Here is a 26,823-nt window from a genome sequence, read left to right as displayed (position 1 = left end):
TTTCAGAAAAAAGGAATGAAAATCAAATATAATCATTTAAACTTTTGAATTCTTATTTTAAATATGTTTAAATGAATATTTTTCATAATCTTAACTAATATTGTTTTGTTATTTACTTTAATTTTAAAATGAATTCGTTTGTGTATACTTTTATACATGATGTTAGTAAAAGATATAATTACATAGATTAAAATGTCAACATTGTATTCAAGGACTTGATATATTCAAGGACTTATATTCAAGGACTTACATAGATATAATTACATAGATTAATATTTCATTTAACATGCCAACAGAATTATATTCAAGGAGTTATTTACATAAAAAGTTTACACAGTAACTTATCAGTCAGCTGCTCAATCTTTTATTTTCTTTGCACAATTTAGTTATATCCCTAATAGAGTCTTTGCTTCGAGTGAGAAAACGGAACAAAAATAATCATTCTCCATCTTCTCTCTGTTTCTTTTCCTTTGAACCTTCCTCTCTTATTTCTGAAACCTAACATTTATTTAGAGTTATCATTGTAATTTTCATTTCTGTTCTTCTATTTTAAGAAAACTCCAAAATATGCAGAAACAGGTTCTCTGATTTTTTTTGGCATCTGTATCAGTTCTATTTTTTGGTTATCAACTCAATAACTGATATGGTTGATAAAGATCATTGTAGTTGTAATGTGAACTTAATTGTTTGCAAGCGTAACATGGTACTTGTATGAGGAGACCAATCATACACACTATATAAGGAAAAAAAAAATTGTCCAGATTATACTTCTAAATTCAATAGCAAATAAGTTTAAAAAAACAATCTTTTTTAATTGTATAGAAATTGTAATAATAAAATAACTTATTATCCATAAATCATGATAAGTTTATCAATGTTACTATAATTATTTGAAAGTATTATTTGATTAAAGGGGAAAACAGAGAGAAATGAATTAATTTCTCCACTTCAGTTCCCTCGTCTTCTTTCCCTTTTTTCTCCATCACTTCTTCACCTATATACTACACTCAATTTTTAATCTTTTTCTGTATTGCTGGTTCATTCATTCAATTACCTTTTTGTGTTGTTTTCTTTTCCGAAAACAAAAGTGAAAGTTTTGCTTTAAATATGAAACTTTGCACGTGGCTCCAACTTAATCTAACTTCCTCGGACGAAATAAGATTGTTTGAGAATTGAAGTTTCCTTTTTTTCTATTTATGTTGTTGGAGTATTTTTTATGTCCTTGGAAGTGCTCACCGTGCTTTGTGCCAACTGTTGTAAATAGGTTGTTTCTTGCTTGTCTTGTTCACTATCTTGGTTTTGTCTCCACTATATGTGAAAGTTGTTCTGTTGTTCATAATTGAGCTTTAATTGCTTGTCTGCATCTGATTTAGAGTTGATCTTCAGGAGTTAGTCTGTTGTGTTGCTCATTACCTTTCTCTAAGTTGTATGTCTGCAAATATATTTTTTTGCAGAATTTTTCTATCAAATGTGTGTAGCCCACCAGCCATTGGTCTCCTGATTGTGATTTTGGAGTTGCTTCTTGACCAAATTTGATTTGTTAGTAGATAATTAAATAACTATTGTTATTGTGTATATTTATTGTATACTTGACTGTTTGAACTAAGTTCACTTTGAAATGATGGGATGACACTACTTAAAATGACACTAGTTAAAACCTTAAACTATGTACTAAAAAGTACCTAATTGTGGAATTTGGCCTAATGTAGGCTAAGAATATGTGCTTTTGATATCCTATTCAAAAGTAAACAACTACCTAATACTCAAAATAGGTGTAAGTATTATGGTAGTACCTAATAACTCCTTTGAGAGTTTAAACACAATTAAAATAATCAAATCAAGTTGTTTGAACCTTTAGTCGAGTGTTTAAAACATTTGCATACGTTTTTGGGTGTCAAACCACCAAATGAAGAACTTTTTCTCGTGCATTATTCATTTTAAGCTACTGTTTGATTATAATATGTAAGATTATTATATGTTGGTATTTAAAGATTATTATATGTTGCAAATGTAGGTTTTTGGAGGAAGACCCAGTGTTCAATTATTAGAAGTTGGAGTCAAATTTTGAGGTGTTGCAAATTACGAGAAGTTAAGCATCTGAAAAAAGTATGTAGTCAATGATATTTAATTATATTTTTCAAAGTCCTGTTATTGTTGCCTGAATGTGCATTTATTGTAAACATTGTTGGATATGTGCTTATTTTAGCATTGTAGATAACCTTATTGGAATATTTTGAACTGTGGACTTCTATTTGATTTAAATTATGATTTGTATGGTAAAAGGGCAGTGAATCAGAGTCATTCCCCTGTCACAACGTGTTGCCAATTTTCCAGTGCTGGTCCATCAATGTTTTGTCATATTTACGTTAAATATTATACTACTTTAATCCCTCAAGCATTAAAATATAGATTAAAGTTATGTATTATTGTTTATCTCACATATTATATACATTATTTTCCAGTGCTGGTCCATCCAAACTGTTACTAAAAAACACCTTGCCAGTTCCCAGTTTTGATTGAATTTTGATGGTTTAGTATACTATTATGCACTTACACCATTATATCAATAATTGAACTCTGCTCCAACTTTTAAAGATCACTTTAGACTTGCTCAAACTGTGACACAACATACAAATGGTAGACTTCGAAATCTGACTTTGTTATGGCCAAAACTGTAGAATAATCACTCCCTCACACCACCAAAAGTGAGTTTATAACATTCAATTAACTAGGCAATGTTTAAAGTGACTATAGAATGTGTAAGTGCACAAGACCAACCCAGAAAACAGCAACAAGGTGGAGTTAAACAGAAATTAGATGAAATAACTAAAAATCACTACTTAAAACTGAAAAATATTGTACTAATTTTGCAAACTGCACTAAACTAGGAAAATATACTACAAATAAACTATCCCAACAAGTTAAGAATGGTAGAACGTAGCTATTTAAGCACTCACACTACATAAAATACCTAAAACTCAAAATTTGTCAACTTAGAAACCTAAAAGTAGTACCTAAAATACACTACAAGTCCAAAGACCGAAAAGTATATTAAAGTTGTCACGAAAACAGTAAAGTAACTATCTACACCACTTTTAAAAGATAAAAGAAAGATAAAATTGAAGTGTCAATTGAAAAATAAAAAGAAAAATAGAATTTGACTATCGAACACTATAAATAGACTAAAGTAGGTGAGAATTTTATTTCCTTGGACAAATTTGTTATCAAACCTGCATTTAGACCACCAGTGAATGTTCATCTATATGTTGTATGTTGATGTATATATTGTATGCTCCTGTATATTGTATGTTCATTTATTAGGCTACTCCTTGATTAAGTTAAGTAGTCATTTAAAGTCCTATGTTACTAAAAACATTCTCAATAGAATGAGAAGGGTAATAGTACCTTAAACACTTACAATATACAAAATACGTGAAAGTACTCTATAAAAGAGAACTTTAGTAATGTCAGATTATTGACTCCCCCAAATTGTATACACAACCACTTAGGATGTCAAAGGCATTTCAATACTGAGGACTTCTCTTTGGATGCCCTTATTGAATGCCTATGACAATAGTGTTGAAATTGCCTTCCATGTTTGACTTGATTAGTAATAAGTTTATTACTTATGTCACATGGAGTGTTGCTGTTTTGGCTAAATTTTTATATGTTTGGCTTGTCACAGAACATGGCCCATTTTCTCACTCAACCATCGTGGATGGGTGTACAACCGTTGTTATAGTGGAAGGAGAGGTTTGAAGGAATCTTTTGTCATTGGAGTTGAAGAGTTTGTGGAGACGGCTCGACGATATCAATATTATGTTGTTGATGGAGGGATTCGATGTCCATGCATCAAGTGCGAATGTACAAGGATTTTGAAAGATGAAGTCGTCAAACTTCACCTATACCAAAAAGGGTTCATGCCTAATTACACGGTTTGGACATTTCAAAGGGAAGAAACTCCTTCGAACTCCACTGCAGCTGAAAAACGGCTTGCATCAGGTTCGAATACTATTGTACATACATCTGAGATAGATCAATTTGCCGATATGCAAGAGATGGTCGACAATGCTCTTCGTTGCCATGCTGAACAAGAAACAAACAATAGTCATTATGAAGAGCCTCCAAATGAAACCACTCAGAGGTTTTACAATTTACTGACAAAGGCAAATCTACCTGTATTTGAAGGTTCAACTGAGTCAAAATTATCAGTGTGCATTAGACTCATGGCTGGCAAATCTAATTGGAACGTGCCCATTCAAGCAGTGGACTTTTATACAAAATTGATGTTAGATTTGACACCACCAAACAATTTTCTGCCGAAGATTATTACCAAGCCAAAAAATGTGTCTCAAAGTTGGGATTGGAAGCCAAGAAGATTGATTGTTGTGTTAATGGATGTATGTTATTCTACGACAATGATAGTGGCAAAAATGATGCATTATTGGTTGAATGCAAGTTTTGTGGCTCACAAAGATATCATACGATGCATGCTGGCCGGAGGCAAAAAAAACCTATTCCCTTAAAGTTCATGTTCTACTTGCCTATAATTCCAAGATTACAAAGAATGTTTACTTCAATGCAAACATCAGAACACATGACATGGCATGATGGTAACAAAACTGAAGGATTTTTGCGTCATCCTTCTGATGGTGAAGCTTGGAAGCACTTCAATCGTAAACATCCTTCCTTTGCTAGTGAACCGCGTAACGTCAGACTTGGTCTATGCTCTGATGGGTTTACCCCGTACATTCAGGCCTCTGCATCACCATATTCATGTTGGCTCGTGATAGTTACCCCATACAATCTACCACCTGAGATGTGTATATGACAAAGCCTTACATGTTTTTATCGTGTATAATACCAGGTCCATCTAATCCCAAATCATTGATTGATGTTTATTTGGAGCCTTTGATTGATGATTTGAAGAAGTTATGGAATAGTGTTTGGACGTATGACGTTTCAAGGAAGCAAAATTTCCTTATGAGGGAAGCCTTGATGTGGACTATTAATGACTTCCTAGCGTACGACATGTTATCTGGTTGGAGCACGCATGGTCGATTAGCTTGTCCGCATTGCATGGAACATACAAAGTCATTCCAATTGAGTTATGGTCGAAAAAGTAGTTGGTTTGACTGTCATCGATGGTTCTTGCCCAATGATCACCCCTTTAGAAGAAACAAAAAGGCTTTTCGCAAAGGGTAAGTTGAAACGGATTTGCCCCCGCCGAAGTTGACTGGATCACACGTTTGGAGAAGAGTTAAAGACTATCCAAAAGTCACTGAATCTGGTCACAATAGGATAGAAGGGTTTGGAGAATGGCATAATTGGACTAAAAGAAGCATATTCTGGGAACTTCCCTATTGGAAAGACAACTTGCTAAGACACAACCTCGATGTCCTGCACACAGAAAAAACTTCTTTGACAATGTGTTCAACACAGTTATGAATGTTATAGGTAAGACAAAAGATAATGAGAAAGCAAGAAAAGATTTACCTTTGTATTGTGGACAAAAAGACTTAGAGTTGAAGGCGCAAGGTAACGGCCGATTATTTAAACCAAAAGCAAATTACACCATGTCAAAAGACGAGACAAGAATAGTGTGTGGATGGATCAAGGAGCTTAGAATGCCAGATGGATATGCTTCTAACTTGTCCAGATGTGCCAATGTTCAGAACGATACAATTCAAGGGTTGAAGAGTCATGATTGTCATGTATTCATAGAGACTTTCATCCCTCTTGCGTTCAGTTGTTTGCCAATGCACGTGTTAAATCCACTGATAGAAATTAGTAACTTCTTTAAAGATTTGTGTTGCACGACACTAAAGGAGAATTCACTTAAAAAGATGGATGAAAATATCCCAATTATTCTCTACAAATTGGAAAGAATATTCCCTCCTGCATTCTTTGATTCAATGGAGCATATTCCAATTCATCTTGCATATGAATCTTGGCTTGGGGGACCGGTGCAATACAGGTGGATGTATCCATTTGAGAGGTTTATGGGAGAATCCAAACGTTCAGTTAAAAATAAAGCTAGAGTAGAAGGCTCAATTTGTGCAGCCTACTTGCACAGAGAGACAACATACTTTTGTTCACATTAATTCAAAAACTTCATGTTATCCCCCACTCATGTCAGAAATGAAATGCAATGGAAAGTAGAACCACGTGAAGGTGCATTATCAGTTTTTTGACAATCAGGCCGTCACGCAAGGAAAGAATTCACACATTGGTTAACTGATACTGAATTCAACCAGAGATTAAGATATAGACCGTTTGATCCTTTCATTCTACCAACTAATGTCAAACAGGTTTATTATGTGCCATATCCACCATTCCGCAATATTGACAAGCGTGGTTGGGTCGTAGCAATACAAACCAAGCCTAGAGGTCGCATTGACTCAAATGAGGTTGAGGAAGACGTTGCCTACCAACTTGACCAAATTTCACAACCACAACAAATTATTGAAGTTGAACGTATAACCGCATTGGTCGACCCTGATGGTGATGGAGATGAATTAGAAGCACTAATACAAGGCGATGAAGAACAAGAAGAAGAGGAAGAAGAAGAAGAACAAGAAGAAGAAGAAGATGATGATGATGACGACGACGACGAAGAAGAAGATGATGATGATAATGACGATGATGAAGAAGGCGATGAAGATGAAGATAATGATGACGACGATTGAATGTTCGACATCTATTGTAGCAAATTGAACTATCATTTCAATAGAGTTATCTAAAATACTATCTAAAAAGTTGTATGGAATTATTTATACATTGACTTTCAAAACCATTGATCCTTCCTTATTCATTTATTTTTTTCCCTTCATTTGTAACCATTTCAATGCAGTAATGACAGGACAAGGATCAGAACGTCTGGATAAAGGAAAGGGGGTAGCAAGGCCTAAAAAGAGGCAACGGCAGGCACCAAAGTATGTACTTAGGGTGTCTGCTAGAGTACCTACCATTGCTACCCCCGGTACATCATCTGTGGGTCCTCCTCCTACCCCTACAATACAGCCTCTTACTCCTGCAGTAGACCCTACTCCTACCTTTACAATACACCGTGATCCTACCCCTGCAGTACACCCTTCTCCTACTCCTGCAGCACACCCTTCTACTACCCTTGCAGCAGACCCTCTTCCTCCTCCTGTGATTATAACCCTCACTCCTCCCCTGTGGTTATTACCCCCACTCCTCTCCCTGACCCTACTTTTATACCTTCCTCATCTTGTATACCACCTTCTGAGATTGTCACACCATCTGCTGATCCAGATTCAAGTGGTGATGGTGAAGGTCTTGACCCGCCCCTCCATGATCGACCATGGATTGAGCCATATGGTAAAGGGTAAGATTTTAATCTCTTCGTATAATTTCATGTTTATACCTTACTGTAATTGAAATGACTTTTATTATGCAAGTTTATTCCATCTAGGGTTGCTTCCCAGGCCATCACACGGTCAATTAAGCAACAGTTTTTAAGTCCATGGCCTACTTGGGGAGCAATACCTGATGACGACAGAAAGCCATTCTGGGAGCGCTTTCAGGTGAGCAATCCATTAAACTAATTGTCCCTCTTATTTTAGTATGTTCATTAATCAATTTTTGTTCTGTTTAATGTTACAGATGAAGGTGCAGTGGAAACCTGAACATGAAACACAGATACACAGAAATTTCCACATGAAAGCATCTCATCGGCTTCAGAGATGTTTAGGGATGCCCGCAATGCAGGAGAGCGCCCTTACTAGCTGGGCGAACAAATTTGGAACTCTTTACTGGCTCATTGGAATACATTAGAGTTTCGCAATAAGTGTGCCAAGGCGCAGAGAAACAGAGCATCTGAAAAAGGGTGGCACCCTGCATACTGGTGGGTCGATAACCATTCATGAGCATGCCATTCGTATGGTAAAATTTCATTAGATAACTTTTTCTTTCATATATAAGTTATGCATTTTCTATTTCATATGTACACTTCTAATTGTAAATTATCTTACAGGCACAAGCTCTGGGACGGGCGGTCCATGTTGATGAGGTCTTTGCACAGACTCATGTAAGGAAGGGAACTAATCAATTCATTGATGAAAGATCTCGGAAGACTCATGTAAGCAAATTCCACATTATAAGACTTACTAACTTTTCATTTATGTCATTCTATCATTCCCTAACATTGCTTTTAATGTTTCAACAGGAAGAATTTTCTACGAGACTTTCACAGGTTAGATCTGAACATGAGTCAGCTCCTACACCGGATGATGGCAGTAATGCAGAAGATGACATCCGTAGGACACAGTGCTGGGTCGACATCGTTGGTGGGAAGAAAAAGGGACGAGTGTACGGTGCAGGACAACTTGCTGCAAACTATACAACGTCGAGAGGAGGTACTCTGAAGCACCAACCTTCTTCTTCCACCACTGCTCCTGACGAGGTCATTCTCCGCCTCACGCAGGCACTAGAGCAACATGACCAGGAAATCACTGATCTGAGAGCAGAGTTTACAAACTTTAAGGCCATGGTCATGAGAGTGTTGCCTCAAACTTCAGAGGATGAATTCAATATCCCTCCGACCCAGCCACGACCCTCCTTGTCACCCGCTGCCTCTCAACAGCCCACATCAGTCCAACCCTCATCAGTCCAACCTTCATCAGTCCAACCTTCATCAGTCCAACCCACACCAGTCCAGCCATCAATAGAGGAGCAGGATGATGAAGATCATTCTGATGATAACTATGTACATTATTAGTTTCATTTTGTTATTACTTGTTATACAAACATTTCGATATTAGAACATTTGGAGTTTAGATCATTTCTATGTTAGATCAACTGGATGACTTTGGATGTTAGAACATCATTATTCCACATTGTTTTATGTTTTAACCATAAATACATGTTCAGCTAATTAATGGATGTTCTATGGATATTATTGATCAATGATTGCATCTTTGAGATGCACATCATGCAGGTCTGTATGTGCTTGAAAAATGTTATGCAGGTCTGTTGGTGTATGAAAATTGCTATGCAGGTCTATTTATGTTGTTGGTTTCATAATAAATACAAATGTGTCTTATATCTCCCTCGAACTTACCGAAGGCTTTTGCCCTTCGGTAAATAACCACGTTCGCTGATTACCGAAGGCTTCTGCTCTTCGGTAATTACTGAAGGCTTCTGCCCTTCGGTAATTACCGAAGGCTTCTGCCCTTCGGTAATTACCGAAGGGCGGAAGCTCTCGGTAAATGTTAGCGACAAGGGATTTACCGAGGGCCTTTTGGCCATCGATAAGTCATCTGTAAATGCCTTCTACCGACGATTTTGGGCTGTTTCCGAGGGCTTATGGCTTTCGGTAATGCCCTTCTTTTTTGTAGTGATTATAATATAAAACATACATTTTTTTTAATACTTTACATATTTAGTGTAAAATAATGATTTAAAAAATTTAAAAGCATAAAATATCTCATTTTGGACATCACATGATATGTCATTAAGGAGGCACCCCATTGGAGAGGACATCGGTGCATGGCTGTATAATTATAGAAACACTCTATTGGTATATTGGACGATACATCAGTTATAACATTTCTCTGCAATGGCTGTGTAAAGATGCAAACCTCTTACCAATAATAATAAATTTATGTGTGATTCCTCAGGTCACCGATTCTTTACTCTTCACCATCAACGCGCTCCCAACTCAACACTAAACTCGGTCACTGCTTTTTCATCTAAGGTTCATATTTGTGCTGAATGGTGGTGACAATGGGTTCAGCTTGCTTCCAATGGGTTCAGTAAAGTTCATAAAATGTAAACCATGGTTGTCTTTCTCAACTCAGAATAATTCATAAAATTTGTAAGAATCTGTAGTATTTTTTCCTACATTTTGAGCATGCACACAAGAGTTATAGTTTAATAATGATAATAATAACTAGGCTTAATTACCTACTTAGTCCCCATGTTAGGAGGTAATTTTCTGTTTAGTACCCGGTTTTAAAAATGTAGGCATTTGGTACCTATGTTTTGAAATTTGTATCAATTCAATCCTATCCAGTTAACGGCGTTATAATTGATGCGAGAAATTAAGGACGTTAATGATAGCCTGGGTGGAATAGCTATCAAATGTTTGAATGCATCTTCATTAACGTCCTTAATTTCTCGCATCAATTATAACGCCGTTAACTGGATAGGATTGAATTGATACAAATTTCAAAACATAGGTACCAAATGCCTACATTTTTAAAACTGGGTACTAAACAGAAAATTACCTCCTAACATGAGGACTAAGTAGGTAATTAAGCCTAATAACTATAATCAAAGGTCTATTGGTCTAACCTAATTGATGTTATTCATAATGTAACCTTCTGAATAGATTTAAACAGTTGTAAATGTGATTTCTTCCAACCTGTCTTGGCACTAATGAAATTAGGTGGTGCATTGTTGAGGTGTTTGTAATGTAACATGTTACTTTGTGCATCGAAGTTTTGATTGAATGGTCCCTGGATTTTTTCTTTTGTTATTTTAGATGTTTGTATTTTTTATAAAAGTGTGATATGCTTAGACCACTCTTAAAGGAAGAAATCTCAACTAGATCTAGTGCTATTGTCCCACTTATAATATGCATCATATCAAAGATATATATATATATATATATATATATATATATATATATATATATGAAGATGTGGGAACAGTGGAAGAGCACAAAGGAAAAAATATATTGTTTTGTATCAGGAACTCTGTATCAAAGAACCAAGGGATATAATTTTAAGTTAGTTGCAGTTAAGAAGACTTCAAAAACATTAAAAAAGGTATGTTATTTTTCTAACTTGTGATAAGGTAATGACGATGTGAGTGAAAATGACTTGTAGCTTTTAAACTTTTGCAGAGTATTCAGAAAGCTATGGATTCATGTTAAGAATATTTTCTCATTTCTTTTATTAATTACATTTAATAGTTGACTGATTGAAAAGTTGGCAAATTCCTTTAATGTTACAAAGGATGTTACAAATTTTGGAGCTACTTATTTCTATCAGTATCATATAACTTAAAAGTTAAAATTTAGATTATTTTGCAGCTGGTCATTTAATTGAGTTTTTTCACCGGGAATCATATTGTCTTTTGTTACATTAAATTATCTACTCTACAAAAAAATGGTATTATTATTGAAGCTTAATTCTTGCTTTACACTTATAGTGGCAGCTATTCATAATATATTTATCAAGTGTTTCTTCCATGTTATTCTTGTGTGTGTAAATTTAATCAGGTTCTTTATTTTTAGGGAAGAGAAGTTGAATCAATGTTTAAAGAATTGATCAGTAAAGGAAGTGTAGATGAACATAACTCTTCACTGATTCAATTTCACAATTGCAAAATTGCAAACCAGTCGTCTTGCCTTTGCTACTCCCTTCAATTCATCATTCAAAGAGGGAATTCCTTTCTCCTACTCCAAATTGCAAACCACTCGTCTTCCATTTTGTTTGTAAGACCCGTCACAAATTGAGAAATTGGCATTCCGTCATTAGCCTGTACTGTTAGTATTTTGAGGTTGTGAAAGGAGTAGTTGATGTGGTAGAGAAAATGTAGAGATAGTTGAATGTAGAAGTAGTAGTTGGAAGATGTGTTGTAGTCGTCTTTAGTTGTAGTAGATGTTGGTTCATACAAAATGATAGATGTTGGCTACATATATCAAATGGTAGAGTTCATGGGTATTTATAGACCCATAGATTATTCTAGAACATACTAGCCACAACTTATGTGGAATGTTCTAGATTTTTACCTATGTAGAATATTCTTGATTTTTCTTCCTATCTTAGGTTTTTCTAGAATATTCTAGAACTTGTATTACATTTCAATTCTTCTATCTTAAGGAGCTTCTACATTCTTCTAGAATTTGCATTACACTTTAATACTCCTCCTTAATGCAAATTCGGTAACTCCAAACATTGTGCATAGTAGTTCAAATCTTTGTCTTGGTAACATATCTTCAGTTTGATCTTCTTCCTCCATTTCCTTGACCATACTTCTTGCTTTGATGTTTCTTCATAACAGTTAGGTTCAATCATGGCCATATTGCAAGTTTCATATATGTCTACCAAAGATCTTACTCTTCTTGGACTAGATTCAGGTGAAGAATCTTGTTGTGGAGGTGAAGAAAGCGTACCTAAATTTTCTTCCTCTTCTTGAGTTTCTTCTTGAGATTGTTGCACTGGAAGTAGAATGTTGCTTTTAACAACTTTTTCTTCTTCCCAATTCCAAGAAGCATTTTCATCAACTTCAACATCTCGACTGATGACGAGCTTTTTAGTTTGTAGGTTGTAAACTCGATAGCCTTTTGACTGTGTGCTATATCCCAAAAATATTCCTCGTATAGTTTTGTCTTCAAGCTTGTGCCTCCTTTGATCAGGAACATGTATGTAGCAGATAGATCCAAATACTCGTAGGTGTTTAGCCGATGGCTTTCTCCCACTCCAAGCTTCAATAGGAGTCTTATCTTGGACTGCTTTAGTTGGACATCTGTTTAGAATATAAACTGCAGTGTAAACTGCTTCAGCCCAAAAAGTATTAGGCATACTTTTCTCTTTCAGCATTGATCTTGCCATCTCCATAACTGTGCGATTCTTTCTCTCTGACACGCCATTTTGTTGTGGAGTATATGCGACTGTAAGTTGTCGCTCTATGCCTTCATCTTCACAGAATTTGTCAAACTCGTGAGATGTGTACTCCTTGCCACGATCACTTCTAAGTACTTTTAGCTGTTTTCCATTTTGCTTCTCAACAAGGGCCTTGAATTTCTTGAATACTCCAAAAACTTCTGACTTTGCCTTTAAGAAATAGACCCATGTCATTCTAGAGAAGTCATCAATGAAGAGGATGAAATACCTGTTGTTATGATGTGAAGGTGTTCTCATCGGTCCGCAAACATCGGTATGAATCAACTCCAATAAGTCTTTTGCTCTCCATGCTTTGTCTGTCGAGAATGGTAATCGATGTTGTTTTCCGAGGAGACATCCTTCACATGATTCATTATTCTCCTTCAAGCATGGAAGATCTCTCATCATGTTTTTCGTATATAGAAGTTTTAAGGCATGTGTGTTGAAGTGGCCAAATCTCCTATGCCAAAGCCATGAGTCATCAACTTCTACCTTCATGGCAATATTAGTTCCAGGTTTGAAGCTTATAGGAAAGCTTCTATTTCTCTTCTCCATTTTTACTTGGCCAATTTCTATCATTTTATTGTCATAAATTTTGCATGTATCTTTCTCAAAATGAAGAGAATATCCATTCTCCATCATTTGGCCAATACTTAAAAGATTTTCTTTAAGATTTGGAACTAGTAAAACGTCTTTGATGAATTTAGTACCTTTCTTTGTCTCCACCATGACAGTTCCTTTGCCTCGAGACTCCACTGTGGTGCCATTTCCTAGCCGAACTTTGACATTGACAGATTTATCAATGTCTTTGAAGATGCTTTGATCTTTCGCCATGTGATTGCTGCATCCACTATCCAAGTACCAACTTCCTTCTCTACCAGAAGATTCTTGATTGGCGTAGAATAAGAGTTTCTCTTGATTATCTTCTTCCGCAAAGTTTGCTTGATACTTATTTTTATTACGACAATACTTTTCTACGTGACCAAATTTCTTGCAATAGTGGCATTGAGGTTTTCCATGATGCCAACAATCTTTTTCCAAGTGACTTGTCTTTTTACATATGCCACATGGAGGATATTTTTCTTGACGAGTCTTCGAGAAGCTTCTAGGATTTTCTTTATTTCTAGAAATTTCTTCTCTACTTTTATTTCCTTCATATTCTTTATTCTGAGACCGTAATTTTAGTTTTGATTGAAAGGCATTTTCAACCGAGTCTTCTTCATGCCTTTTCAATCTTTGTTCATAAGCTTCAAGAGAGCCCATTAGTTGTGTGACTGACAATGTAGCCAAATCTTTTGTTTGTTCAATCGCGGTTGCGATTGCATCATACTTTTGGGGAATAGAAATTAAAATTTTCTCAACGATCTTTTTGTCAAGAATATTTTCCCCATAGGCTCTCATCTGACTAACTATTTCTTTTATTCTAGAATAGTAGTCTTTAATGGTCTCAGATTCTTTCATTCTTAATAATTCAAACTCTCGTCTTAGAGAATGAAGTTTAATATTGCGTACCTCGTCACTTCCTTGAAACTCCTCTTGTATTGTGTTCCAAGCTTGTTTTGCACTTGTGGCACCAATTATCCTTGGAAAAATTGTGTCATCAACTGCTTGTTGAAGAACAAATAAAGCCCTTGAATCCTTCTGCTTGTTTTCTTTCAACTCCTTCTTTTGAGCTGCAGTAAGAGTAGAGGTGTCTTCTGGAATAGTGAATCCCTCTTCTATGATATCCCATAAATCTTGAGAGCGGAAGAATGTCTTCATTTTGACACTCCAAAAATCATAACTTTCTCCTTTGAAAATAGGTACTGGAATTGATGATGTTTGATTAGTAGTAGCCATGTGTTGAGAATATATTTGGAAGTAGTAGAATGAGTTATAGTTTTGGTTGAGGTAGTTGAAAATTTTATCTACACCCAGTAGATGACCGAACGTAGCTCTGATACCACTGTTAGTATTTTGAGGTTGTGAAAGGAGTAGTTGATGTGGTAGAGAAAATGTAGAGATAGTTGAATGTAGAAGTAGTAGTTGGAAGATGTGTTGTAGTCGTCTTTAGTTGTAGTAGATGTTGGTTCATACAAAATGATAGATGTTGGCTACATATATCAAATGGTAGAGTTCATGGGTATTTATAGACCCATAGATTATTCTAGAACATACTAGCCACAACTTATGTGGAATGTTCTAGATTTTTACCTATGTAGAATATTCTTGATTTTTCTTCCTATCTTAGGTTTTTCTAGAATATTCTAGAACTTGTATTACATTTCAATTCTTCTATCTTAAGGAGCTTCTACATTCTTCTAGAATTTGCATTACACTTTAATATGTACTTCTCAACTAGTGGGAGAAGATTGGCCAACCTCAGTTTCAAGATGGAACCTACTTCCATCATCTCAAGTCATTACACTTGAATCAAAGATTGCAACATTGATATCTGAACAAGGTTTCATTTCAAGGAAACCAATCTTATAATCCATTTTTTGAAATATGTAGGATTATTTGTAAAAGTTGTTCATCATAAATAGTTTTATTAGGTCACTGTGTATGAATTATTTATTGTGTATATGAATTATTTATAAATTTCAAAGATTAACTGAATATATATAATAATGTTACTAGCTTTATTTTTTTTGTATGTTTTTATACAAATTTTATGATATATATATATATATATATATATATATATATATATATATATATATATATATATATATATATATATATATATGTAAAAAACTAAAATTAAAATATTTATTTTAGAAGGTACAGTTGAAAAAATGAATTCTTTGAATATGAAAATGTAGGATTAGAATTAAACTTTACCTCATTTCAAGTTTTATTTGAAAAGTTATAAATAAAATTTGTATAAAATGCTGATAAAGAATTTCATTTTTCTACTTGCTAACTTAATTTAATTTTTGTATTGATATTATTTCTTTATTACAGCAACCTTGCATAATAGCTTAATTAAATTAATATATTAGAGTTTTAATTTAAAATAATTTTATTCTAACTTTTTATGCGTATATGTATTCATTACAAACAATTGATATAACTATTGTCCCACTTATAATATGTGTCATATCAAAAGATATATAAATATATATATATATATATATATATATATATATATATATATATATATATATATATATATATATATATATATATATATATATATATGTGTATACATACATATCTGTATACATACATATCTGTATACATATATATATGAGAACAGTGGAAGGACACATAGGAACTCAAGGCCTTTTTTTTAGGTTTAATATCTTATTTTGTTTCAAGTTTTACTTAAAAATGTCAAATTAGTCCATCGTTTAAAAAGTGTCTCAATTATATCTGCATACTTTTCTTCTATTTTAAATACTCTCTCTCCTATTTTTCTTCTACTTTTTTTGCATACTCTTTTTTACTTTTCATTGACCATTATTTTGTATCAAAATGTTGTTTGTTCCTTTCGTACACAAAAATGAATGTGACCTGTTTATTTACCTAGCTTGGATATATTTATTTCTTGTAATGTCTATTGCATTATAAAAATTGTTTTTATATATTTTGGTTTCAAACAGTAAAAAATTATTTTAATTTCCATATAAAATTATTAAAAATAATAAAATTAAATTGTTATTAGTGTGAATTTTAAATTTTAATTTAATTTTATAATACATTTTCTTACTGTAGTTTTTAATATCAAATTACGATTTATTATATTAGACTTAAATTATAAAAGAGTATAAGGCTTATTGTGATTTTTTGGAGTTTTGTTCAAAGAAATAGTTGTATAATATAGTTCTGTTGCATAAAGCCAAAAGAAGAATATGTTAAAGAATTTGAAATGGACCACAATGTGACTGAATAAGGTTTTCACAAACAAACACATAAAACAGTGAGACTTGTGAGTATACAAAATTGAGTAAATTATAGGATTTGATTGTAAAACTATTATTAATATATGTTTCATCTTTACTTTCATCATTTCACTTATTATTTTAATTTTATTTTAAGCCTAAAAACCATGTTTGTAACATTTTCTGAGAAATTGTAATTTTTTTTCCTTCTAATTAGAAGATGAAGAATTTTTTATGACTATAAAATACTAAGATCTGAATTGTAAATAATCATTCCTGCACTGTTTTTTCCTGTTTTACGAATCCATGAGACTACACAAATATATATTAAATGAAATAATATTTAGGAGACGTTTGACTTAAGTTAATTTAATGCTATTAAATGTTTTAAAAGAAAAAATAATTTTTTTAAATAAATATAAGTTGAAGTTAGAATTCATCATTTAATTTCATATTTAAAAAATTGAATTTACATTTAATGAAGACTTAAATAATTAAAATTAATTGTTACAATTAAGAATAACAACCATTAAATTTAAATACATACAAATCGTTATTGAAATATTTATTCACATATTTCATCTAAATGTTACACTTATCCCCCAAAATAATATATAGCAGCACCATTCTAAAATAATAAAAATACATGTTGTAAACACAAGAAAAACAAAAGCTTTAAAATGGATATGGATGAATGGGTATGTTACGTAGATATAAATGATTTGTAAAAGGTAAATAGATGCCATACATTATATCAAAACTATTTTCGTCACTGCTTTCTCCAATTTTCTCCAAGAAAAAAAGAGAATGAATAACTAAACGAAAATATGCATTAAGAAATTAAGGAGGTAATATCACTAGTGCAGAGAAAATACATCGGTTATTTTGATTCATAGACAATGATTCCTAAACTGAAGTATATACAGACGAGGCAAAAAGTCTATCCCTTTTTGTCTCGGTTGTGAACGGAGGTAGTATTGTGGACTCTACTGCCTTGGTTGAGATCTGAACCGAGACAGTAGAGTGTTTTTTTTTCTTTTGCACTAGCCTTTCTCCGTCGCGTCTTCCCTCTCCCGACCACTCTCACTGTAATTCACCTCCCCTTCCTCTGCCTCATACTCAAACCCCAACCCCATCACCTCATTGTCAACACCATCCATAGAAGTCCCAAAATCTCCATCCCCAAAAACGTCCTTCCAACTCCACTGCCAAGGGTACGCCACAGGATCGCGCACTCGCGAGTTTGAATTTTCGCTAGTGAATCGTCCGCGACAAAGAAGACGATGCCAGATTCACTCAAAAACACTTCCTCTCCCTTCGATTTATCTTTCGCAGACTTGATCGCAATGGAGATTATGAAAATGACACCACACTCGATCCACCTACCACGTCATTGAGAAACCCCCTCGACGAAATCAAAGCAACCCTAACTCGCCATTTTGGGGACTAACATCCTTCCTGACTCTACCGTCAATGGATTCTCATTCGCATTCTCTTTCTCTACCTCATACTCAATTTGATCCTTCTTCGTGTATCTGCAATCAATTCAAACATTGCTCCTTTTCTCCGAACGGAGAACTGCAATTGGACGAGGCTACCGTTTCCAATCACTCTAATTCGGCTTCGTCGAGATCTGATTCGGAAGGAGATTGCAATCAAAACAACACGTTGTTGGAATCACGGAGGAGGTCTTGGCCATCGTGATGAACATCGCTATGCATCCCAAGACGTGGTTGGGTTTTCCTATCGTCTGGGTACCCTGTCGCTTGAATCCTCCAACGTGCGGAAGTCGGACTCGTCCATCACCATGGCGCCAATGTTCACCACGCCATGGAAGCTCCCCGACGGTTGTCGGAGCTGAAAGGCGCTATCTGGGGTTGTTCGTGGAGAGGAAGGTGCTGTCTGGGGGTGTTCATGGAGAGGAAGGAAAGTTCGCGTGAAGAGGAAGAAGAAAATTGTTCGTATGAAAAGTCTGAGTTGCAGAGGGTTATACGCTTCGGTTCCCCTATTTTTGAAAAGTTTGTCAAATGAAAAATCTGACTTGCATAAGAGAGAGGAGATTTCTACAGGGTTATATACCTCGATTCCCCCTATAACCAAGACAATAACAATGCCACCACGTTTTGATATGCTTCGATCATATAAGACGCGTTAAAATCTTTTTTTTTTTACTAGTGTATATATATAACTTACCCTTAAAAAAGAACACATACGGCAAACAATTATCCCTTGTTCTTCTTCTCTTCCCTAACAAGATATCACTATTTCTTTCTCTCATCAAATGAACAAGTTGAGTTGGGTATTATTAAAGTACGAAACTTGTTCTCACTTATCTGCTATGGTTGAAAAAACAATGCACCGTTACCATGGCCAATACAACTGCCTGACTTACAGTATCACACAGACTATACAAGGTTTTGGCTCTGATTTTGGGTTTTTAAGAAAAAGCAAACCACCGTTCTTACTGCCAATACAAATGCTTGTCACCGTTACCCCAACTAATAAGAGTGTTTTTCTATAGCATACTTTAACAAATCTTTTGGATTTTTCTTTTCATTTTTTAAGAAAAAGTAAAGCACCCTTACTGCCAAGACACACCGTTACCACAACCAATACTATTTTTCTTTTAAAGTATTATCCCTAAAATACAAGTACTTTAACAAGAAAATAAAGGCTATTTAGAGTAACTTTCTACAACAATATGAAAGATTACAAGAAGATTTGCTTCAACTTTCTACAAGAAAATCATATATTAACATATCTCACCATTCAAATCCATGGAAAAGATTATAACATGCAGCCAAAAAGCAGCATCTGTACAGAACAAAAAAGATCAACAGTTAATATATTACATAAAATCAATGACTGAAAAATCAATGAACAAAAACAACAGCACTGGATGTATTACATAAAATCCTATTTATAATTTATTTCAAACATTTATGCAAATGCAAACACTTTCATTATATATATATATATATATATATATATATATATATATATATATATATATATATATATATATATATATATATATATATTTGTACCAGAAATGAAAACAGTCTTGTATAAGCTGTTTTTACAGTGTCAAATTTAGCAAATTTAAATTGTAAACTATTTTCATAAGTTACACATAAAAGCTATTAGGTTAGACCAATGAAAACAGGAGCAACTACAAAATATTATAACTAGCAAAATCTAAAAAAAATATAATTTTCCTTTGTATTAAGAGTATTTTTAATTAACAAAACAAATTTACTTAACTTTTATGTCGTATTACATGTAACATTTTTATTTTTTTAATGAACAACAATATTATTAAAATTACCTCCAAAATTAAATATATTTTATCTTAGTTCTTTTTATATATGATTTTTTTCAACTCCTATATATCCATTAATTTGTTGAAAACATAATATATTACAAAATAATTAAAAACGCCTTGATTCTCATAAAAACAATGAGTTAACAGAGTAAAAGAGAAACTTAAAAATACTTAAAATTTTAATTAAAATATCCATCAAAGATTTAAAGATAAAATGTAAATAAATGTCTTAGAGAAGAAAATAACGAAAGTTATAATCCATTGAGTATTTAACTTAAAAAAAGATATATTAAAAATGATTATTAAAAAAAATTTAAATCTTTGATTAGGAAGTGTAATGATACTAGTGATGTTAAGGGAAACGGCATCGGTTATTTTAGCTCATAGACAACGGTTCCTGAACCGAGACATATACAGGCGAGACAAAAAGTCTATCCCTTTTTGCCTCGGTTGTGAACAGAGGTAGTATTGTGGAGTCTACTGCCTCGGTTTGGACCTGAACCGAGGCAATAGAGTGTTCTTTTCTTTTGCGCCAGCCTTTCCCCGCCAACCTTTCCCCGCCGCATCTTCCCTCTCCCGACCACTCCCATTCTAATTCACTTCCCCTTCCTTCGCCAGCCAATAAAGTGTTTTCAGAAGTTTTACCGCTTCAGTAGAGTCAGTAGGTGTATCAATTTTTGAAAAACTTTCCTTTACAACTGAGGAAGCTCTTCCCAAATTGTTCGCAACATCTAGTAAACTCTTTTCAAGGTTCTACATCATATTTAAACCACTCAACACTCAGTTGAAGAGGAAATTATTTGGGACAAAAGGTTTCAGACATAAACCTGTACAACAAACTTTTTTGAAACTCAACCCAAAATCATCCATAACAGTCCCAAAATCCCCATCCCCATCCCCAACTCAGCCCAACTCGGTTGCCGTTAGCCTCCGAGCTTCCCATCACCACCGTCAAAACTTGTTTGTACGCGTAGAAGAACCTCTTCATCGCCACCTCAATCGCCTACATCGCTTGTAACAGGAGAACCTTCTCGAACGCGCTCTTCGAGACGTACAACTTGGTCCAAGGAAGCGACCCTGCATCAACCTAACATAAAGCACACAGGTTTTGAGCAAAGGTGGGAACTTTGCGAAGCGGGCATTGAGGAAAAGGAAGAGGGTATAACGGGAAATGAAAAGAGTGATCGAAAACCTAAGGATGTGTTTGTTTTGTGGAGTAGAGAAGGAAGCCAAGTCCATCCCCCACTTGACAACGCGCTTAGCTTCTCGATTCAGCTCGTTCCGGCTCATCTTGGCCTCGAGATCCGCGTCAAAGGTGGATGGTAGTGGAGAGTTGGGTGTTCGAAGTTTCAAACGAGACGAAGCGAGCGTGGCAAACGAGAAGCGGTGAGAGATTGACGATTTTTAGATGTACTGGGTGAGGTGGTGGAGGAGAAAGAAGGTAGTTGTGGTGGTGGTGGAGAAGGGGAAGGGTGACACAAGTGCGATGGTGGTGGAACCATGGGCAACAAGGACGCAAGGGAGACCACTGGCAGCATAGGGGGCGGCACGACGAGCCAAGGAGTGGCAGTCGTGGACGCAAATGAAGAATGGGAGAGCACGAGGAAGAAGAAGCTACACAGAGGAATGGGAGAGCACGAGAGGAAGAAGAAGCTATTGGACGGAAATGAAACATGTGTAGGATTTTCAGAAGATGAATGGAGCTACTACCTCAGTTACTAACGAAACCCGAGGTAATACAACCATATGGCACCGGTTAAAAGTAAAACCCGAGGTATAAAGTACTACTCAACGACCTCGGTTCCTTGAAGAACCAATGCCTTAAGCCCAAAAAGCATAGCTTGCTAGGACTTTCAAGGAAAAATCTGACAGACGCAGGTGTATAGGCATCGGTTGCCTAGCAAACTGATGCAATAACGCTTTTCAAAAAGTTATCAAATAGAAAGGTCTGATTTGCAGTGCTGTGTGCAGAGGTATAGGTCTCGAGTCTTCAACTAACCGAGGCAATATCATCACTCCGTCTCGAATCAAGGTGTAACCGAGGTATATAGCTTTGTACGCTTCGGTTTTTGCGTAACCAAAGCGTATATGGTGCGTCAAAAGTCACTTTTTGTACTAGTGTGAGAAATCTCATTTGTAATAGTTGTTTTTATTTTCAAAATCTATGATATATACAAACAAAAGACAAAAAGACATAAAAGACACAAAAGACAAAAAAAGAGTAAAAAAAAATTTCAATGAAAGACAAAAAAACTCTCATAAAAGACATAAAAGACAAAAAAAACTCTCATTTTCAAATTTTAATATCTTTAATAATTTCAGAATCCTTCTACATGTGATTCCTTGTATACATAAAAGACAAAAAAAAAAAAACTTACTTAAGCCTCAATGAAAAACGATAAACCATTGAAAAAGAGTAAAAGAAACAGTTTTCAATAAAAATAAGATTCATTGAAAAACTAAATCTGCTGTGTCGGAGAAGCCAGTGATTCCACCTTAGATATTGCAGAAGGTTCGCTGATCCTTTGTTTCTTCTTCTGTATTTTGTTTCTTTTTCTTATAAATAAAATTTGTCTTCTACATAATCGAATTGAAACAGGTCTTTATTATTCTTTCGTTATAAGTTTCCAAAGATATCATAAATAGATAAATTGAAGGAAACAAAAAAATAGATACAAAATAAATTGATTATTTTACACTGATTCAGACGTCAGGGATTATGTTTCGTCATAAAGATCTGAATAACAAGATGATTAATTCACATGTACTAGTCAAAAAAATTCCATTTAAAAACATTTTCTTTTATATAGATAAAAGCACACGAATAAAATAAAATAAAAAATTCCTCCATACAACATATCTCGTATATCTTTATCTCTAGAAACACAAAAAATTTCGAAGGAAAAACTTTGATCACTACAAAAATGCATTTATTTAGGAACGAGAAAATAGTGTCGGCAAAAAATTTGAAGCAAAAAAATCTCTCTGCTTAAAACTTTCATTTTTATCTAAGAGCAAATTAGACATTGTTTTTAAAATTTAATTCCAATTCTTATTAGAAAGGAATGTATTTCTATATAGCTTATTTGGATAGTTTATTGTTTTACATTTGGAACAACTATGACATTCAAATTTGTTAAATTTTTACTAAGCCCTTTATTCCTTTAGTTTCAAAATTATTAACAACGAAGACAATAGAAACCATGACATTAGTTTCAACATTCAACATTATTCCTTTAGTTTTTTTCGCATTTGAAACTAATTTTTCTTCCTCTTTTATCAGCCTATGAACTGGATCTTATATCAGACACATCAATGAGTTTGCGAAGTAATTTTTTGTTTATTTCAACTTGGGGTAAAGAATAGTTAACATTCCCGACAGCGCATGAACCTTAGAAAATAAAAACAAATTAAAGGTTCGAGGGAAAGACATGGTTTTTTTAATATAATATATTTATTTTGGTTTTGGAATAATTCAAATTTGGTAGTTTAAGATTTTTATGGACAAATTGAATCAATAAGTAAGAGTCAACGTGTGATAATTATAAGGTTTTACTTCTTAATGATAAATAAATTCATAGAATTATGAGCTTGGTCAGACGATAGAACTTGACCACAAAGCTCTACCAATAACTAGTCAGCTCAACTATAATTTCAAAGAGCGCCGAATAAGCATCTCGCTTAGCTTAAACCGGAAGGACATTAGACTACTCGGGGTATTCTCAAACCAAAGACAAACGACCTAGGCCATGAAGCTCGGGCCACACAAGATGATCTCACCCTCAGAGTTTGGCCCACAAGGATAACCTTGATCTTGGAGCTCAGTCCATAGAGAACAACCTCGGCCTCCACAAATGTTACTCACACAAACAAAAACGCAAGAACCTATTACAATCCTAAAAGTAGCCCGCCGACGAGTTTGGTGTGACAGATTCTCCCAAAATGGAGTCTGTCCCTTAATACAACTCAGAGGCAAGCTCGAATCGCCACAAAAGTTAAAAGCATATTACAGATGGTAACCAAGACGAAAAAAGTAACATCCAAAAGACTTCGAACGAGGCAAAAAAATTAATATATTGTAACCAAGACCATAAACGTAGTATCAGCCCCTGAAGTGAGGAACCCAAAAGAACTCCAATGGAGGTACCCAAAACCCTCCAAATAAGTCATCCAAAGCCCTTCAAGTGAGGCAAACTAAGAACATAAACGTAACACTCAAAGATCCAAGTTACTAAGTTCTAACAAGAATAAAGTGTTGGAGGCATTTATGAAAGATGGGCTAAACTCTTTCTCTTGGGTCATCTTAAGTCATCATGAAGATTTAGTAGAGTAAGAATAATTTTGGGCCTCGTATTTTGGGCCAAGTAATCTAGATTTTATTTGGGCTTTGTATTATGAACCAAGTAGTCTAGATTTTATTTGGGCTTGGTATTATGGGCCTAGTAGTGTAGTATTTCAATTGGGCCTTGTATTTAGGTCAAGTAGAATAGGATTTTGACCAAACAAGTCAACAAAGGGTCAAGGCCCAAAGTTGACTATGCTTGGACCTCCAAAATGGGTGTGTTGACCAAGGGGTCAACATTTTGGCTAAGCTTGGAGAACAAGGGAGAAGAATTTCGTTTTAGACATGTGGAAGCTTCCCATTGGAGACTTTTCCTCCTAGTTAGTGGCCATGTGTCACTCTAGGAATGGAGAGTTTTTCCATAGGTAGTGGCCACATGTCACTCTCTCATTTGAGAGGATTTTTGCCACTTGTCTACCTCCTATTAGAGAGGATTTCTCCTTGCTCTCCAAGACAGCCAAGGTGGATCTTTTAGGTTAAAGTTTCAGCCCATTTTGAGACACCTTAGCCTATAAATAGAGGTGCTCTCCATCAAAATTTACAGTAAAGTTATGCTGCCATTTTTGTGTCATACTACTCTTTTAAGGTCACCCTAAGCTAGAGCAACCGAAGTGGCCTCCTCTAGCCACCTTCCTCCAAGAGTTGGCCCAACCTCTCTTAGAGAACCACCAAACACACCTTCCATCACCATTCAAACACCCAAAACCATGAGCTATCAACACCTTCCACCACCACCAAATTCCGCAATCTTCATCCATGAACTTATGGCTTGATTTTCTTCTAGATTTGGCTTGTCCTAGCTAGAGCATTGCCATCATTTGGTATCAAGAGCCTTGGTTCTTCAAAGAGCTAAGTTTCTTGGTTTTGATCCTTTGTTACTTCCTTGTTGTTTAATGCTTTCCTTACTTGTCTTGTTGTGTTTTTCTTTCCCATCTATCATTTTTTTTTGGCAATAAACTGGGACGATTTTGAAACTTAAATTGCATCTAGCCCAGTTGTCCAAAAAAATACGTAAAAATATCAAAATGAAATCACTTTGAGTCTAGTTTCCAAAAAAAGAAGAATCACTTTATTTGGAGTTCTGTGCAGAAAGTTATAAGTAAAACACTCAACAAAGGTCAAAGCTGTCAGAGTGTTGTCATTAGCGTTTTTCAAGTTATGTTTTGTTAGTTTTGGCTACTGTTTTGTGCCTTTTCCTTTTTGAGTCATCCCTTACTGTTTTGTTGGGTCTTTTATTGATTTATATTTGGTGCATTTCATTGTTTGAGTCATTTTAAGTTTTTTAGTCCATCCATGTTTGTCTAGAGTCATGTGTAGTTCTTTTCTTGTCAATTTTCTCTAGTAACTTTGAAAAATCTTAAAAAATATATATATAACTTAGTTTCATATACAACCATTTGAGGGTCTTATCTTTGATGTTTTGGGTTCATACTTGCCATTAGATCATTGGCAAGCTCTTAAAAAAAATTCTCTATTGATGTTTTTAGTTTTTAACTCCATTTGGATTCTAGTAGGATTCTCTTCTATTTTGTGTTTCTTGTCTTTGTGGCTTTTAAAATCCATATATCATCTCTGTTCCAAGTGTGTGGTGGTCTTCTTTTGCACCTTAAAAGAGTGAAAACAAAATGCTAAAAGCTTTTAAGCAAAAGGCCTCAAAAGAGTACTAGAGAGCCTAGAAAAGTGCTGAAAAATATTGTGTGCTTAGACCACTACCATTGTCTTTGTGCAATCTGTTTTGGAACGTGTTTTGCTCACTATTTTGGGTTTTTATCATCACTTTCCAGTGGCTAAAAGTCTTGGCTATGATGTTAAAAGAGTGGCCTTAGTGTCTCATTTGCTCAAAGTTGCCAAAAGACAAGAACCACCCATTTTTCTTCTACTAATTTTTGTTTTTGTGAATCTATTCTAGCACCTTTCATTAGGATTTCTTTTGAGTGCTAACCTTTGTTTCTTAATCTTTAATTTCTTGCTTGTCTTCTTGGATTTCTTAGTTTTGTCATAATTAAATTCTTTTTGCAAAGCCTTTCTTGTTTTTGGACCTTTTTATTGCTTTTATCCCTTGTTTCTTCTTGCACAATTTCGGCTTTGGTTACTTTGTGTGGTGTAGGTTCTCTTTGTGAGGTGATACAATATCTTAGAGGTAGCGTTCTAGGTGGTGGAGACCCAAAGGGAGCTTGAAGTCTAGAGTGGTCGCCAAAAAGAAAGGAGAGAAACACTTTGGGAGGTAGCTTTGATTTGGTTGTAATTTTTTTTTTAGCTTTGTAATCTTTCTTTTTTTTTCTCTTGTAACTAATGGCCTTATTAGGTGTCTTGGGGGAGTCTTTGGTGCTCAATCCCATCTCCTAATAAGAACCTTTATTTCTTAGTAATTTTCGTTTTTTTAGTTGGTTGGTTGGAGGAACCAAAGTTCTTCTAACTTAATCATTAGGCCGCATAACTAGTTTATTTGCTTTCTTTAATTGTGATAACTTAGTGTGCGTCAACTTTAATTTCAACTTTAGTTCCCTTTGAGAAATTTGGTTCAAGAGTACCTAAGGTAAAATTTGGCTAGGAAAGGCTTGGTATTTAAGAAATCCATTGTGATTCACCTCCCTTTCCTGGAAGTGAACTTGGGTGTCTTTTGCCTCCTTAAGTCTCTTAAGGAACTTTCAT

General features: G+C 34.6%; 1 protein-coding gene across 1 annotated transcript; it reads left to right on the top strand.

The window, feature by feature from the left end:
• The first annotated feature begins 643 nt into the window (after positions 1–643).
• LOC148200489 (uncharacterized) lies at positions 644–8,907 on the top strand. The gene is made up of 4 exons (XM_088112963.1): positions 644–662; positions 2,015–2,106; positions 8,000–8,104; positions 8,192–8,907. The coding sequence occupies exons 1-4, from the start codon at positions 644–646 to the stop codon at positions 8,741–8,743; spliced, it is 768 nt and encodes a 255-aa protein (XP_087969089.1). The 3' UTR covers positions 8,744–8,907.
• Positions 8,908–26,823: the final 17,916 nt, after the last annotated feature.

This window comes from Vigna umbellata, chromosome 4, assembly GCF_029865625.1.
Source record: "Vigna umbellata cultivar VRB3 chromosome 4, Vumbellata_1.0, whole genome shotgun sequence".
In the NCBI taxonomy this organism is placed as follows: Eukaryota; Viridiplantae; Streptophyta; class Magnoliopsida; order Fabales; family Fabaceae; genus Vigna; species Vigna umbellata.
Note: the sequence above shows the minus strand (reverse complement) of the source record. Positions and strands in the feature narration are given on the sequence as shown.

Bases quoted from the DNA above. Each gene is read 5' to 3' on its own strand.
- LOC148200489 (XM_088112963.1), top strand. The intron at 2,107-7,999 runs GTATGTAGTCAA...ATTATCTTACAG, and splicing joins AAGTTAAGCATCTGAAAAAA to GCACAAGCTCTGGGACGGGC. The intron at 8,105-8,191 runs GTAAGCAAATTC...ATGTTTCAACAG, and splicing joins AAAGATCTCGGAAGACTCAT to GAAGAATTTTCTACGAGACT.